The sequence below is a fragment of the Aethina tumida genome, chromosome 4, assembly GCF_024364675.1.
Source record: "Aethina tumida isolate Nest 87 chromosome 4, icAetTumi1.1, whole genome shotgun sequence".
NCBI lineage: Eukaryota > Metazoa > Arthropoda > Insecta > Coleoptera > Nitidulidae > Aethina > Aethina tumida.
This window is the reverse complement of record NC_065438.1, coordinates 4,442,557-4,456,696: the sequence shown is the minus strand read 5'-3', so window position 1 is coordinate 4,456,696 and position 14,140 is coordinate 4,442,557. Positions and strand designations below refer to the sequence as shown.

At 35.4% G+C, this 14,140-nt stretch overlaps 6 protein-coding genes across 10 annotated transcripts; 2 read left to right on the top strand and 4 right to left on the bottom strand.

The window, feature by feature from the left end:
- Nucleotides 1-69: 69 nt before the first annotated feature.
- LOC109599235 (regucalcin) lies at nucleotides 70-1,755 on the bottom strand. 2 transcript variants are annotated; one of them, XM_020015196.2, is made up of 4 exons: nucleotides 1,661-1,755; nucleotides 1,291-1,457; nucleotides 645-1,240; nucleotides 70-588 (listed from the first exon to the last, which is right to left on the bottom strand). In XM_020015196.2, exons 2-4 carry the CDS (start codon nucleotides 1,445-1,447, stop codon nucleotides 424-426), a joined length of 918 nt encoding a protein of 305 aa, XP_019870755.2. In that variant the 5' UTR covers nucleotides 1,448-1,457; nucleotides 1,661-1,755; the 3' UTR covers nucleotides 70-423. The 2 variants fall into 2 exon arrangements, with proteins under 2 accessions (XP_019870755.2, XP_049822112.1); XM_049966155.1 differs by having other exon boundaries at nucleotides 1,291-1,451; nucleotides 1,661-1,692.
- Nucleotides 1,756-1,866: 111 nt separating this feature from the next.
- On the bottom strand, nucleotides 1,867-3,359 carry LOC109599234 (regucalcin). Its single transcript, XM_020015195.2, has 5 exons — nucleotides 3,187-3,359; nucleotides 2,923-3,135; nucleotides 2,470-2,685; nucleotides 2,131-2,306; nucleotides 1,867-2,078 (listed from the first exon to the last, which is right to left on the bottom strand). The coding sequence occupies exons 1-5, from the start codon at nucleotides 3,341-3,343 to the stop codon at nucleotides 1,911-1,913; spliced, it is 930 nt and encodes a 309-aa protein (XP_019870754.1). The 5' UTR covers nucleotides 3,344-3,359; the 3' UTR covers nucleotides 1,867-1,910.
- Nucleotides 3,360-3,924: 565 nt separating this feature from the next.
- On the top strand, nucleotides 3,925-5,886 carry LOC109599222 (cAMP-dependent protein kinase catalytic subunit 1). 2 transcript variants are annotated; one of them, XM_049965984.1, is made up of 5 exons: nucleotides 3,925-4,016; nucleotides 4,071-4,453; nucleotides 4,513-4,678; nucleotides 4,730-5,001; nucleotides 5,219-5,483. In XM_049965984.1, the coding sequence occupies exons 1-5, from the start codon at nucleotides 4,014-4,016 to the stop codon at nucleotides 5,430-5,432; spliced, it is 1,038 nt and encodes a 345-aa protein (XP_049821941.1). In that variant the 5' UTR covers nucleotides 3,925-4,013; the 3' UTR covers nucleotides 5,433-5,483. The 2 variants fall into 2 exon arrangements, with proteins under 2 accessions (XP_049821941.1, XP_049821940.1); XM_049965983.1 differs by lacking the exon at nucleotides 5,219-5,483 and adding an exon at nucleotides 5,563-5,886 and having other exon boundaries at nucleotides 3,926-4,016.
- LOC109599247 (probable phosphorylase b kinase regulatory subunit beta) lies at nucleotides 5,819-10,902 on the bottom strand. 3 transcript variants are annotated; one of them, XM_049965980.1, is made up of 15 exons: nucleotides 10,806-10,902; nucleotides 10,646-10,755; nucleotides 10,178-10,596; nucleotides 9,303-9,584; nucleotides 8,915-9,251; nucleotides 8,610-8,854; nucleotides 8,395-8,409; nucleotides 7,915-8,125; nucleotides 7,395-7,864; nucleotides 7,064-7,339; nucleotides 6,665-7,005; nucleotides 6,423-6,615; nucleotides 6,341-6,355; nucleotides 6,104-6,259; nucleotides 5,819-6,044 (listed from the first exon to the last, which is right to left on the bottom strand). In XM_049965980.1, the coding sequence occupies exons 1-15, from the start codon at nucleotides 10,817-10,819 to the stop codon at nucleotides 5,886-5,888; spliced, it is 3,243 nt and encodes a 1,080-aa protein (XP_049821937.1). In that variant the 5' UTR covers nucleotides 10,820-10,902; the 3' UTR covers nucleotides 5,819-5,885. The 3 variants fall into 3 exon arrangements, with proteins under 3 accessions (XP_049821937.1, XP_049821938.1, XP_049821939.1); XM_049965981.1 differs by lacking the exon at nucleotides 6,341-6,355; XM_049965982.1 differs by lacking the exon at nucleotides 8,395-8,409.
- Nucleotides 10,903-11,281: 379 nt separating this feature from the next.
- Nucleotides 11,282-12,357, top strand: LOC109599231 (transcription initiation factor TFIID subunit 10). Its single transcript, XM_020015191.2, has 3 exons — nucleotides 11,282-11,491; nucleotides 11,543-11,722; nucleotides 11,774-12,357. Exons 1-3 carry the CDS (start codon nucleotides 11,393-11,395, stop codon nucleotides 11,879-11,881), a joined length of 387 nt encoding a protein of 128 aa, XP_019870750.1. The 5' UTR covers nucleotides 11,282-11,392; the 3' UTR covers nucleotides 11,882-12,357.
- On the bottom strand, nucleotides 12,254-13,980 carry LOC109599230 (origin recognition complex subunit 2). Its single transcript, XM_020015190.2, has 2 exons — nucleotides 13,424-13,980; nucleotides 12,254-13,315 (listed from the first exon to the last, which is right to left on the bottom strand). The coding sequence occupies exons 1-2, from the start codon at nucleotides 13,938-13,940 to the stop codon at nucleotides 12,282-12,284; spliced, it is 1,551 nt and encodes a 516-aa protein (XP_019870749.1). The 5' UTR covers nucleotides 13,941-13,980; the 3' UTR covers nucleotides 12,254-12,281.
- Nucleotides 13,981-14,140: the final 160 nt, after the last annotated feature.

Sequence of the window (14,140 nt, the reverse complement as noted above, 5' to 3'; positions counted from 1 at the left end):
GTTTATTTAGGAACTTTGTTATATCAGTTTTATTTTGACGCCAATGATAAAATCAAATCTGCATCAGTATTAAGTTATGACACATATGAAAGTAAATGTTTATTAACCAAATATTATAGTTAATTAGATAAAAGTCTAAAATCAACACGTGTAATAATTGTAATATCCACAAAACCAAGCACTTGTAATTAATTTAATCCAATTATCTAAGACACCTTTCCTCCATTTTAACAACAAAACCAGGAACACTTACTTATCAAAACGTGACATTTTATCAAATATTTATTTTTTGGCTTATCTAAATCTAAGTCTTTAATATATATATTTGGGAACTTCCCTTTAACCCCCAAGCTGGTAATCCTAAAGCAAACTTTTACACATGTGGTGTGGCTTTTTATTTGTTTATTTAATGGTGACATTTTATTACAGTTTAACATTAACACCTGGATATCCCTTGGCACCAGTTCCAGTCACCTTGAAAGTGGCCCCATGATCAGGTGGCGACAATACCACACCCCCTATGGTTAATGCCCCACTAGTTACGTATAACTCATCCAAATTTGGTCCACCAAATGCTACTGAAGTTGTCTAAAACGTTAATAATTAACCCGGCTAAGTAGTAAATTTTGGGTTTGAGTACTTACTTGTTTGGCTGGAATAGGAACGGTTTGAAGAAGTGTCTCAGGCTTTCTGGGATCAATTTGGATGACTCTGTAGCCGTTGAAGATGGCAATCCACAGGTTATCATCTGTGTCAATGGTCATACCGTCCAAAACTCCGTCGATTCCATGCTTGGCTGGTGTGAAAATAACCCTACCATTACATATAGTACCGTTTTTGATGTCGAAGTCGAATTGCTCCACGTATTCCTTAAGGGAGTCGATGTAGTACATGGTCTTGTGGTCTGAACTCCAGCACAAACCGTTGGACATACCAATGTCAGTGAGATGAGTTTTGATCTCTTTGTTCTCCAAAGAGAAAAGCGCTCCCTTCACCACTCCGTTAATAGCCTCACTACTCATGGAACCTGCCCAAAGACGTCCGGATGGGTCGCACTTCCCGTCATTGAATCTGTTGTCCATGGTATCCGGATGGTTGTGGACTTCAGCAATTACTTCCGTGTTGGATACTCTATCACTTTCACCATCCCAAGTCACGACAGCCAAATTTCTTCCAATGCTGATCAGATACTTATTCTTTTGGCCTTCTACCGGTATAATAAAAGAAACGCAGTCGGTCCCTGTAAATTTAACTAGTAAGATTTAAGTCGGAAATTATGGTGACCCATACCTATTACAGCTTTGGTATGTTTTTTGGTGGCTGGGACGTATCTGTGGATGGCTTTTCCGAAGACATCCACGTAGTACAAGGATTGAGTGTTTGCATCCCAGTGTGGCCCTTCTCCAATTTCAATACTTGGGACCACCCTTTCAACTACTGGAGCCATGTTTCTTAAACTTAAAGTCAGTTAATTACATCATAATCTAAATTAATTAATATAGTATAAAATAAATATCTAATCTATTTTAATATTTTCTTTGGAGTGTTTAATAAACAAACATGTATCTTTGTTTAAAGTTAACACAGAATCTGGAAAATATATTCTACTAAGATAAATAAATAACTTATATTTAAGAACATAAATAATATTATTTAGTACCTAATCACCAGTTTTCTGATAACGGACCTGCACAATGCTAACTGCACTAACTACTGAGAATATCGCTTGACACAATCACAACCTCTTGATTAATCCCTTCCATATACATATAAATATGTTTGTATACCGACGATACTCTTTAGTGACACTTTAATAAACAATATTTATTTAGTGTTTCTTTAAGTTAGTTAGAAATGAAATAAAAATTAACTGATTATATTTTTATTGGACATCTACAGATCATACAAATTTATTTCGGAAGTTTAACTTTGACCCCAGGCTCCCCTTTAACCCCCAAACCGGTGACTCTGAAGAGGGCACCAGCGGGATGTGGTTGTTTCTGCCCTTGAACCACTAATTGTGCACTAGTGACATACAGTTCGTCCATGTTTGGACCGCCAAAAGCAGCTGCAGTAATCTACAAACATTTACTGGTTACTAAATTTTATTTGGGACATTTTAAATCGTACTTGTTTGGCTGGGAAATTGATGGTGGTGATCAATTCGGACGTGTTGGGGTTGACATGGAGGAGTCTACCCCCATCGAAGACTGCTACCCATAAGTTGCCATCGGTGTCGATGGTCATACCATCTGGCACTCCGGGAATGTCATGGTCATCCAGATTAAATATCGGTTTTCTATTGCCTGTTTAAAAAGTACTTGTAATCACATGATTGTATGCATAATATTACGCAATAACCGATAAAGTTTCTTTAACCTAGTTCATGAACTTGGCAAAGATGATTGTTTATGTGAACTGTTATATTTATAGAACTGTACAGAGTTGAACAACATAAGATTGACTTACTGATTTCTCCCTTTTCCATGTTGTAGTCATATTGGTCGACCGTTCTTCTGGGGGAGTCGATGTAGTACATTTTCTTCAATTTTACGTTCCAGGCTAGCCCGTTAGCTATGCTCACTTTGGTCAAGTGAGTTTTCACCTTGTTTCTGCCAACCAAGGTGTAAAGGGAGCCACGTTCCTTTTCCAGTTTGCCTATTTCTGGCTCCGGCCCCATTGTTCCTATTTTTTAAATAATTAACTATAAAGTTATTTTGAAATATTTATTTATTTTTTAAGTGATTTATCTCTAGTGACTATTATAAAATTTCCTAATTCTTTGATTATTGTAGTTTTTAATTGATTTATCAGATGTTATTCTAATTTATTAACTATTGTGAAATTTCATACAATCTACGGCAACTACTCTTTTTAAAAATTCATTATCACTAGATAAATATAAGTGGTAAATATGTTTACCTGCCCACAAACGACCGGTTGGATCAGCTTTCCCATCGTTGAACCTGTTGCCCAAAAGTTTAGGTTCATTCTCCACTTCCAATATTTGTTTCATTTCTGTAACTTTGTCGCTCTCTCCATCCCATTTGACGGTGAATAGTTTGGTTCCAATGCTTACCAAGAAGGTATCGTCAGCACCATCAACAGGTATCACCAAAGTCACCATTCCACCATCTGAACATCCATCAAGTTTAGACCATTTACAAAATATTAGTACGAACTTACCAATTTTCGCTTTGGTGTGAACCCCAGTGGCCGGCACGAACTTGTTGATGGTCTGCCCGAAGATGTCCACGAAGTACAAACTTTGGGTGGGCTCGTCCCAATGGGGACCCTCTCCCAAGGTAGCCCGTTCGGTTAGAATTTCGATGACTGGAGCCATTGTACAATGAATGACTTCACCCTGAATGCAAGAGTATTTATAGTGGCAGTTGAGAAATTTTAATTAACCCCCGGGTCACAACGAAGACGACTGCTGATAAAAATAATTGTTTTTATAAATTACAGTCGTTTTACTTATTGATTTTCTATAATTAGTTAATTAAAAATGCGTAAACTAATTTAGATTGTAGTATTCAAATTTATATATTCAATACTGTTTTTAATTTATGTTTGTATTATGAAGACACAAAAGTGCCCCTCGGGTGAAAAAACTATTTTTTAATCAATGAAAGACAACTTTGTTTTTATTCAATAATTAAATTGAGGAATTTATCATTACTAATTTGAAATTTTAATAGTTTCCGTCTTATAACTTAGTCATTTTGATAAAATTTTAATTAATGGTTAATAGACAAACTTAAATACTTTTCAATGAATATTTAATAAATAGAAATGTTTCCTATTAAGCCTAGTCCATAATAAAATTGTGTAAAAAGCATTTTTATTAACAAAATATTTATGTTTGTACCCATGATAATTTTTAAGTAATCGTTGAAAATCAAGTCAGTGTCAGTGTCAAACTATGACGTATCTGAAAGTACATAATTTTTGTTTCATCGATGGTCCAATATAATAATTAATTCGATAGAAGTCTAAAAGCAACAGGTTTAATGGTAAAGAAAAAAGTAAAAGTAATTTTGAGCCACATTCCGACAAACTATTTTCAGTCTAAGAAACGAGAGGAAGAGTATGAGGCCGTTCTGAACAAACTTAGGAAGCAGTTTGAAGAACGGTTCAATAACAACAAAGAATCTTCATCAGAAGGTCTAGATAATTATGAGAAATTTCGTACTTTGGGCACCGGTTCTTTTGGTCGAGTCCTCTTAGTTAAGGACAAAACGAAAAACACCTACCATGCAATGAAGGTGCTTTCTAAACAACAACTCATTAGAACGAAACAAGTGGAGCACACGTTGTATGAAAAGAAAATGTTAATGTCGTTGCATTTTCCCTTCATCATATCCATGGACGCATGTTTCAAAGATAACGGATACATTTATTTTGTAATGCCTTTTATTAATGGCGGGGAGATGTTCACACATTTAAGAAAGTAAGGTACAAACTGGCACAACAAAAAGAACCATAATATACATATTAATTTTTTCCTAGACTCGGTAAATTCGATGAAAATTTGGGGAAATTTTACGCAGCTCAAGTGGTCCTAGGTTTAGAATATTTGCATCACTGTAAGGTAATTTATAGAGACTTAAAACCTGAAAACATACTGATCGACAGCAAAGGCTACATCAAAATAGCCGACCTGGGCTTCTGCAAGGTATCAACCTCATTATATAAACCAATCAAATATTCATAAATTTGTGCCTAGATCATAAACGGTCGCACGTGGACACTTTGCGGCACACCCGAATATATCGCGCCTGAAATCATATTGTCTAAGGGCTATGGCTTCGCGGTGGACTGGTGGTCCTTTGGGGTGTTGTGTTTCGAAATGTGCGCCGGATATCCGCCGTTCACGTCGTCGGATCCCATGAAGATTTACGAAAGGATCATCGCATGCAAATACCGTCACGCCTCAAATTTTTCGTTGGAGCTGCGGGATCTGATCACTAATCTTCTCCAGACTGATCTGTCTAGAAGGTAATTCGGTGGCTTGTGTATTTAATTTTCCGCATAAACTTCGGTGGTTCCTTTTGTTTTCATTAAAATATTATTCGAATATGATAAGACACGTTCGCGACGTTTAAATAAGAATATATTGGTGCCAAATTTAAGTATTCCGTTAGGGAAATGAAGTGAGTTGTCTAGAGTCACGATTTAGTTAAGTACGAAATCTAACATACTTTTCCCTATTCAGATACGGGAACTTAAGGGGCGGAGTAGCCGACATCAAAACACACAGCTGGTTTGTCGACATTAGTTTTACAAGGCTGTTCTTGCGCAGCTTTCCTGCACCCTACAAACCAGTAGTACGTTCTTCGGGCGATGTGACAAATTTCACTCGGTCATCGGAAAGCAAATTAAACGAATTCTCTGAGAATTTGTACCCAGAACAATTCAATATATTTTAAAATTCTGACATGTACTCTCTATTATAAAATAAACTATTAAGTAAAGTCATATTAATTAGTTTTTACGCGGGCAAATCCTTTTTGAGCTTCAAGTATAGGGTGAATAATGTTTTTTCTCCCTTTGTCGCAGATACGGAAACTTAAAAGACGGAGTAGGTGACATAAAGCATCACAGGTGGTTTGACAGCATTAACTACTCTAAATTGTTCATGAGAAAAATAAAACCGCCGTTTGAACCCCACGTCAAAGGTCCGGAGGATGCATCACAATTTGACAAATGCGGCGAAGATAATCTTCCACAAAGCACATACGTGTTGTACGAGGATGAATTTGCTGAATTTTAGTATTGAAATGTACAGATCTAATAAAGTGTAAAACTAAATAACTATTTATTAAACAATTTATTAGTTAGTAACACGAGTAAAGCTTAAATTGTATTGCATAGAACTAAAGTTACGAGATTTTACAAGATTCAGAATCAGTTTCAAAGTCAGCCGAGAGTTGACCGCCTTTCAAGACGTTGTTAACGACAGCTCTGGCTAAATATCCGGTGGATTGTAAATAGGGGATCTCCAACAACTTTACCACATTATCCTCCTTCAAATCATGATCCTAAAATAGGCATTAATTAGATTTTTGAAATAAAATCATTGATTTAAGTAGTAAATTACCTTGGCGTACATGTGGGCGGCATCTTTGACCAGTTGTTCTAGTTCTAGAGGTTGATTAAAGACTAATTCGGGGTTTCTACCTAAAATCGTAGAAACGATCGTCAGCAACTCTACAATCAGTTGTCTGTACTCCGGCTGTTGTATGTGGTTCAACATCTAAAATAGAAGATAAGATTTATTCATAGTATTATACAATGAAATCAGTCAAAGAACATTTAAAGTTAGTTTTTAACTTACTGTATCCGATATTATCTGATAGCACAACAAAACGAAACATTGTTAACAACACACAACTAACTAAATCAAAGGAAATACCGACCTGCTCCACCAAAAGTGAGAAAGTGAGCTCAGATCTGGTCATGTTAGACAACGTAGGTTGCTGAGGAATAATTTTACTGGCAACTTTAATGCCCTGAGGTGTCCTAGTCATGACATCCCATACTTCATTGTAGAACGAGGACGGGACTCTACACAGACAACCTTCCAGTTGTCTCCTTTGCCGAGGCGTCAATCTGGAACAATTTAACGTGATTTCATTCACCCAAGGAATGTCTGACTTACTGATCCTTGGAGCCCCACTCTTTAATAGACAGAACTTTATATAAAAGCTGTCTAACTTCATAGGGGCTGTGCTCCTCGATCTTCTTCTTAGTTTTACCGAATATTTCCAAGTAAAACTTGATGGCTTCCAAAACCCAACCAACTCGTATCTTTAATATTCCCCGGAATAGTTCGGGGTTGGTAGAAATTAACCTGCCACAATAAAGTATGACTTCTTGTTGTAGTACTGCTTGGATTACGTCGTAGGGTTGGATGGTGTTGTAGACTACTGACTGAATTTCACTTGGTGTCATAGGCTTGTCGAAGACCGTTTCTTTTTGGCCTATCACCCCTACAGTCAACTGAAATTTGAAGAATATTATACAACTGAACTGAAATTTCAATGTTTTAGTTTTGTACCTGTTTTCCATGAACTAAAACAGCAGTTATAAAGGGACTAATTGAGTCGACGTTGTGGTGCAACAAACTGCTGGTGTATCTGACTGCAGCCCAATGCCTGACACCTCCAGCTTTATAGTAGAGACTTTGTAAATGTTCCTGGACAGTATTCTTGTCCACCTTAAAGTTTTTTCCTTCACGCTTCAGGAGGATGCCAAAAAGTTGGCATTTGGCGTACAAATTGTCCATGGACTTAATTGCTTCCACTATCTCGCCAGTGGATTTATTTACATAAATCTATCCCAACACAACAAATCAGTAACTGATTATTTTAAGTCATAAATTAACTTACTGAGCAGTCTTTGTTTTCCTCTTGATAGTGTAACACTCGAGGTACATCTGTTAAACTTTGGTAACCAATGTAGTCATGTTCCAGCTGTTTAAAATGACTGAAAATATCCGTCTGACATTCCATAACGTTCATAAAGTCCAAATGTTCAACGCAAGAGCTGGAAATGAGATTTTGCAGCCTCCCAATGCGGACTTTAACACTGTCACAGTAACCCTTTTTCAACATGGCCAATAAATCTAGCATTTTCTTAAACTGAGGATCCCTCATGTGCTCCTCCCTTATTAAAAGGCAAACGGTGGGTCGCCCCGACAACCTCCAGTATCTACCGACGAATTGGAGTTCCGTTTTGATGTCGTCGATCAGTAGGGCCATATCTCTGTACAAATAGAAATCGGAGACTTCGAAGATTAAGGGGTAACATAGAACGGTTGCGCCGCACACTCTGTACAATTTGCTTGTGCCCAGGCTGCCTAAAGTTAATTGTTAAAGTAATTGTTTAAGTTTGTAAGGTTGTTGTTACCTATGGGCCTCACAGGACGCCCCTGCAGTTTTAATTTGTGATTCACCCCCAAGTTTTGGTAAACTTTAACCAGTTGAGTGGAAGACCATATTTGTACCGGTTCCACTTCGTGCGGGGTTTGAGTTTGGATACCATAAGTTGCCATCATAGCTTGCAGTCTCATGCTTTCAGCTATTAATACGATCTGCACAACTAAATCAGTAGCCGTGCCCTATATATAAATAATATTACTTTAGAGAAAAGAAAGTGAGAAATCGTGCAATAGTTAAAAAGAGTTATAGAGTCATTAATCTAAGTCTAACAACAACAATTCTACGTGAGACTGAAGGTAAAACAGTAAATTATTCCTGGTAGAAACGGCATAAGCCTGTAAGAAGACATACTCAAAAGCTTCAAGATATAAAACGATAATTTAGATGCAGACGGAAAATACGAAAGCCAATTAGTTTAGTTTCGAGCATCACACAATGTATTACTTACAACCGATGGTTTTGCCTGTAAGCGTGAAACACAAAAAAAATTTCAGTTAGTGTTTCCCCAACACTATTTTACACATAATATAAATGTATTTACGAAAATAAGACGTGTACAGAAGCTGGAAAAAGTTATATAATTTTGACCATTAAATGATAAATCCTTTTTTTAAAGGGCCGTTGTTTGTATGTAAGTATGCAACCCGCAGTAATACAACATACCTGGAACGCAGAGTATCTTCCACCTTTTCTGGGTCTATTGTAAGAGGGTAAATACCTTCTAATAGGGTCTAACTCGTTAATGTGCAACAACCCGGCTGTTAATAACTGGGCTAAAATAAACATAGCCTGATTCCATAAATACAGACCACCCTCCGAATAAGCGGTTCTGGGGGCAGAATTCGGTTCCTGCCTCTCCGCCTCGATGTATTCTTCTTGTACGTAATAGTACATTGGTATGATTGGATCTGACAATAAAAACAATTATTAATTTAGATTTGTCTATAAACTGGTAAGTTCCAGTTTACCTCCGTGACAGTCGACGAATATCCTCTTCGTGAGAAGCTCCTGGTATTCAGTGATTTGATCAGGCATGGATTTAAAAACACCATCGATTATCATAAATATGTAAAAGAGTGGCCATTCACATTCTATGTTCTCGTAATCTTTGAGCTGGCACTTTTCATAGTATCTTTTATTCGGATCCTCGATAACAGTTTTATACCCATCCCTGATAAATCTTTTAAAACCGTATTGCCCTTTTAATTTTTTAACAATATTATTTTTGGTCTCAGTATACAACAAATCTTCGTGTGTGGAGAAAGCAGGAAACGATATTGTAGGCAACAAGGAAGAGTCCACGTCCTAAATTAATTTCAAATTAATTATTCATTCTACTTTTTTGTGAATTTGTACCTTAGAACAAGACTCTCTCGGCAACATAGTCTCGAAAATACTCCTATTTCTATTGTGTGCATCAATATCAACGTAAACAACACTCCAAGACGCTCCCTGTTCGCCGAACAAGTTGCAACCGTTTATAGCCTCCAACGCCGACTTGGCTAAACCGATTGAACTGGCGTGTATTTCTGGTGTTCCGTCGTTGTATTTACTACCCCGTTCCCAAACGCCAAAGTCGGGAGTTCTGTACGCTCTTTCGACATAGTAAACTAAATTCTGTACAAAAGCAACTTCTGCCTACAATAATTAAATAATAACAATTTGATTTGATTAGTGTTTCATCTATGAAAATAGTATTTTTTTTCTTTAAAATAGAATATTTAAACAAAGATATCATAATATGTTGATAAAACCAACAATTAAACAAGCAATAGCAGTTTTATATTAAATTTCAATGAATATTTTGTGCGCAAGTTCTCCAGAGGCACTTTTAAATGTGCCTCTTAGCGCCAATTCGCCAATATTTTAATTGGGTCCCAACATTCGCGCATGCGCATTAAGTCAGGTTATTGTTCCAATAGTAGGGAAGCCCAGACGTGCTTGCAACCAATGAGATAACTCCAAATATCGACACGAAATTCCCGAATATTGCCGATTCTTCAGTTTCAAAAACTACTTGTATATGTTTGATGGATTCAGTGATGTCAGTCTTTAATCCTGCAGATTTTTTCATTACATAATAATAACACGTAAGTATTTATTAATATGAAAAATTCCCAATTTGTGTTTTAACAAAAACGGGACAAAGAAACTGCCACTGCTTAAAGCTTGTTTAGTTCCAAAATAATAAAAAAGTTTAAGCATGCATGAAATTTTAGCCCATTCATCACCTGAGTATAGATGATTTGGAGACCAGAAGTGATCATTTGCACCAAGAACAGCAAATAAATGGAAACAACGTCAATTTGTAAGTGGTTGTATTCATCATCTGTATAAACTATATTGCCAGTTGTTAAATGGAATTTGACATGCAAAGCATGAGCTGAACACTGATTTTTTTTGAACAGCTCTATTCTTTGTGCCTGTTTGACCCAACATTGTAGAATTCCTCGCATGCATTTCACAGCTGATTGGCCCAACTCGTAGGATTTGCCTCTGTCATCATCAATCCGCCTGTAAGCTTGGTACAAGCCCCAGACAGCAGCAGCACAATAAACACTCTCCCTGACACTTCCTATTTCTGTGTCAGAGGATAGAACTGGGAATAATCCAGTGATAGGACTTTGGTAACGCAATAGCTGTCTTTTAACTACAAATTAATTGTTAGATAAAATTTAATTAGTTTAGTGGAATTTTACCCATTCCATAGTAAATATCGAGCTGTTTAACAGTGTCTTCATAGTTAGAGACCTTTAAAAATTGATCCAAATAAATGTTGTCATCCAAAACACTATTTTGCCTTGTAAGCCTACAAAATTTACAATTAGTTTGTTTTACTACAATTTTATATTTGCTTACTTCCTCATGACCATTTTTTATTTAATAACCCACATTAGGTGCTATGCACCTATTTTTAAAATTGGCATCTTTCAAAGTCAAAACAAGGACACTGACGTTTGGTTATGTTTACAAATTTCATACAGGTTAGCCAACATTTAAATAAACTTTATTTCATATTTAAGGAAATATCTTCATTTAATTTAATTAATTTGGTCGTCAAACAATGTTATAATTAATAAGTATTATATTTTTTTATGTTTAACTATTAACATTCTCTGTTTTAGGCAAGAAATTTAAATATAATAAATAGTTTACAATTGGCGAAACTGCGTAATACACACACAGTTGCCAATTATCTGTCATAATATATTAAAAATGTCAATTAACAGTAATGTTGATTAACAAAATTGAATTTAAACAGTGTAATCATGTAAATATTTGCACCATTAAATATTATAGACAATTATTTTATTAAAAACATAAAATATAGATTAGTTCTAAATGAAATGTGGCAAAGGTGCGCTGTCAAACTTTTGACACAATATACATATATAAAAATACAATTATACCTCAACCTTTAAATTGTTTGGAATTCTTACAATAACATGAACCAAAACGACAAAATTATGGACGATAGTTCGAGTATAACATTGGGGCAACCACTCAGCGATTTCCTACTACAGCTTGAGGACTACAATCCAACGGTAGACCTTTAATAACACATAAACTGAAGACTCACATTCTCCTTGTTTTAGATACCAGATGCAGTTACGGCGTATTTTCTGCGTACATCTGGGTTTGAGCCAAAAGATCCGAGACTTTTACGTTTGATATCCATTGCAGCCCAAAAATTTATATCAGACATTGCCAATGATGCATTACAACATTGTAAAATGAGGTCCAGCAATTCATCAAGCAGTCATGGAAGCTCAAAGGTAAATTGCTTAGTTGTGTTTGTAAACATAGATTCAGTGTTTGTGTTTTAGAATTCCAAAGGATCTAAAGACAGAAGATATTGCTTGACTATGGAGGACTTGACACCAGCTTTGGCTGAATTTGGCATTAGCATCAAAAAGCCCCAATATTATGTTTAAATTTATATTTTTTTACATTTTTAATTCTTCTTAAACTTGAAGATGGGTACCTAAACTATTTTGTTTTTCTGAAATCACATTTAATTTACACAAAATCAAGATTTATTTGGTTATGGCAATACTTTATTTTGTTTATACCAATTTTTCATGTTTTATATTGAAACATGAAACTCTCAATGTAATTTTTATACAATTTACTTTTATTCTTTTTTATACATTTGATTTTAATGTTCATATTTATTGTGATATTGTAAATCTTTATGGTATATTATACATTATGTTCATTTTACAAATTATGATTTTTTAACATGATAATTCAATCCTTAACTGTGTGTATTATGGTTGTTGGATAGATGTCTAATATAAACTCAATTTACATAAATACAATATTTTATTAAATTTATTGCTGTTCATCTACAAACTTCTGTAATAAAGCATTAGCTAGTGGAACCATTAAATATTCAGAACCATCATAAGAGCGTTTTAATTTTACCATTTTGTGATCGACGAATTCAGTAAGTTGAGCTCTTAAAGCCAGATCTGAACTTACAATAAATGATTCCCTGCAAGACATGTACAAATCTTTGAAAGCAATTCCTTGATACATCTGGTTTTTGACGTTGGCGAGTTGATGTTTGGCTATTATTAAGTATATACTCTTTGAATTTGTTGTGAGAGACATGAACACATTCCTCAATGATGACAGAGCCAAAGAGCCAGTCTTTTGGACCATCATTGATCTTTCAAATGAAGTCTCCTCCAAGTAAGGTAAAAATGATGTAACATCCCACCAGATGTAGTTAAATTTACTGAGTTTTGAGTGGTCCCAAATTAAAGGTGCATTAATATGATCTATTGAAGCTATCAGGTGAATGTTGCGGACTGCCGCTAATCGTGCTAAAACATTTTGTGATTTGCCATTGCAAATCATATCACCTTCAATGTTGTGAACTATTATGTACAAATGAGTTTCTGGCATTTTTTCAAACTCTTCTTTTATCAGATCACAGGCTTCATACACATTTCCTGGATTTTCCTTTAATTCTAACATGTCATCAATTATTGCATCTAGCACATTTTTTATTGACAATGTAGGAAAAAATCCATTTACAACAATTACAGGCAAATCTTTCAGGTACTTTGAGTGGAATGTTTTTAAAATATTAATTTTTGACCCTAACCCAAATAATAAAATACTGTAGTTTTCATTAAGTATATATAACCATTTTTCAAACTGGGAATTATTTTTGGTTGTTAAATTATTAATAGCCTTTTGATGGTCTTTTGATAATTTCATATTGGCAAGGATTTTTTGCAGCTCATATTGAGGAAGTCTTGGAGTCTCTAATTTGTCTAGTGTGTTGTTGGATGTTTTACTTTTGCCAGTGTTTGCAAAGTAATCATCAGTTTGGATGGTGTAGTTATTGGTCGTTGCTGTAAATATAAAATGTAAGAAAAGCAAAGCAAAAATTAAACCAAATTAACTATACATCCACTAAACAAACTAATAAATTAATATGTATATTAATGTAATATTCTTACCTTTGCCTTTCCTAGTGTGGACTTCTGGCTTAATATTGGTAACTTGTATCTTGGCCCTTGGTTTAACAGTCTCTTCCTCGTCCTCCTCTGATTCACTGCCAGAATTTGAACTGTCTTCTCCTTCTGATTCAGAATCATCACTAGATGAGCACTCATATTCACTCCCGGACTCTTCCTCCCGTATTTTCTCAGCCATAAGCTTCCTCATTTTCATCCTATCAACTTGAGGAGTCTTCGCCTCTGCCACTTTATTTGCCAGGCTGAACCTCTGTTTTCTCGTTTGAAATTTAAAGATGTCCTCACCGTGTACATGTTCATCGTCGTGAAGGAGCTTCGGCTTTTCAACCTCACACATTTCCACATCGTTGTCATCGCTGAAGATGAAATTGGGATCTTCATCACTCTCTATGTTTGCTACATAACCGGAACGACTTAATCTTGTTAAGTATTCGGACTCCTGAGCTTTTAAACTTAATTTCTTTTGGCGAGTGCTTCGTTTCACTGACGGCGAATCCATTTGTTTGTTTTTGTCAACAGTCTTCACCAACAAGACTAATTTGAATGTTTTTTGAGGTTAGACAATAATATTTCGCGCCATTTTAATAAATGTATAGGCAACACATATTACTCATAAGCAATCAGTGTTGCCTATTAGAAGCGGTAATTCCCCTAACTTTTGAGTTACATTAGATTAGAAAAAAACTAAAATTTAATATA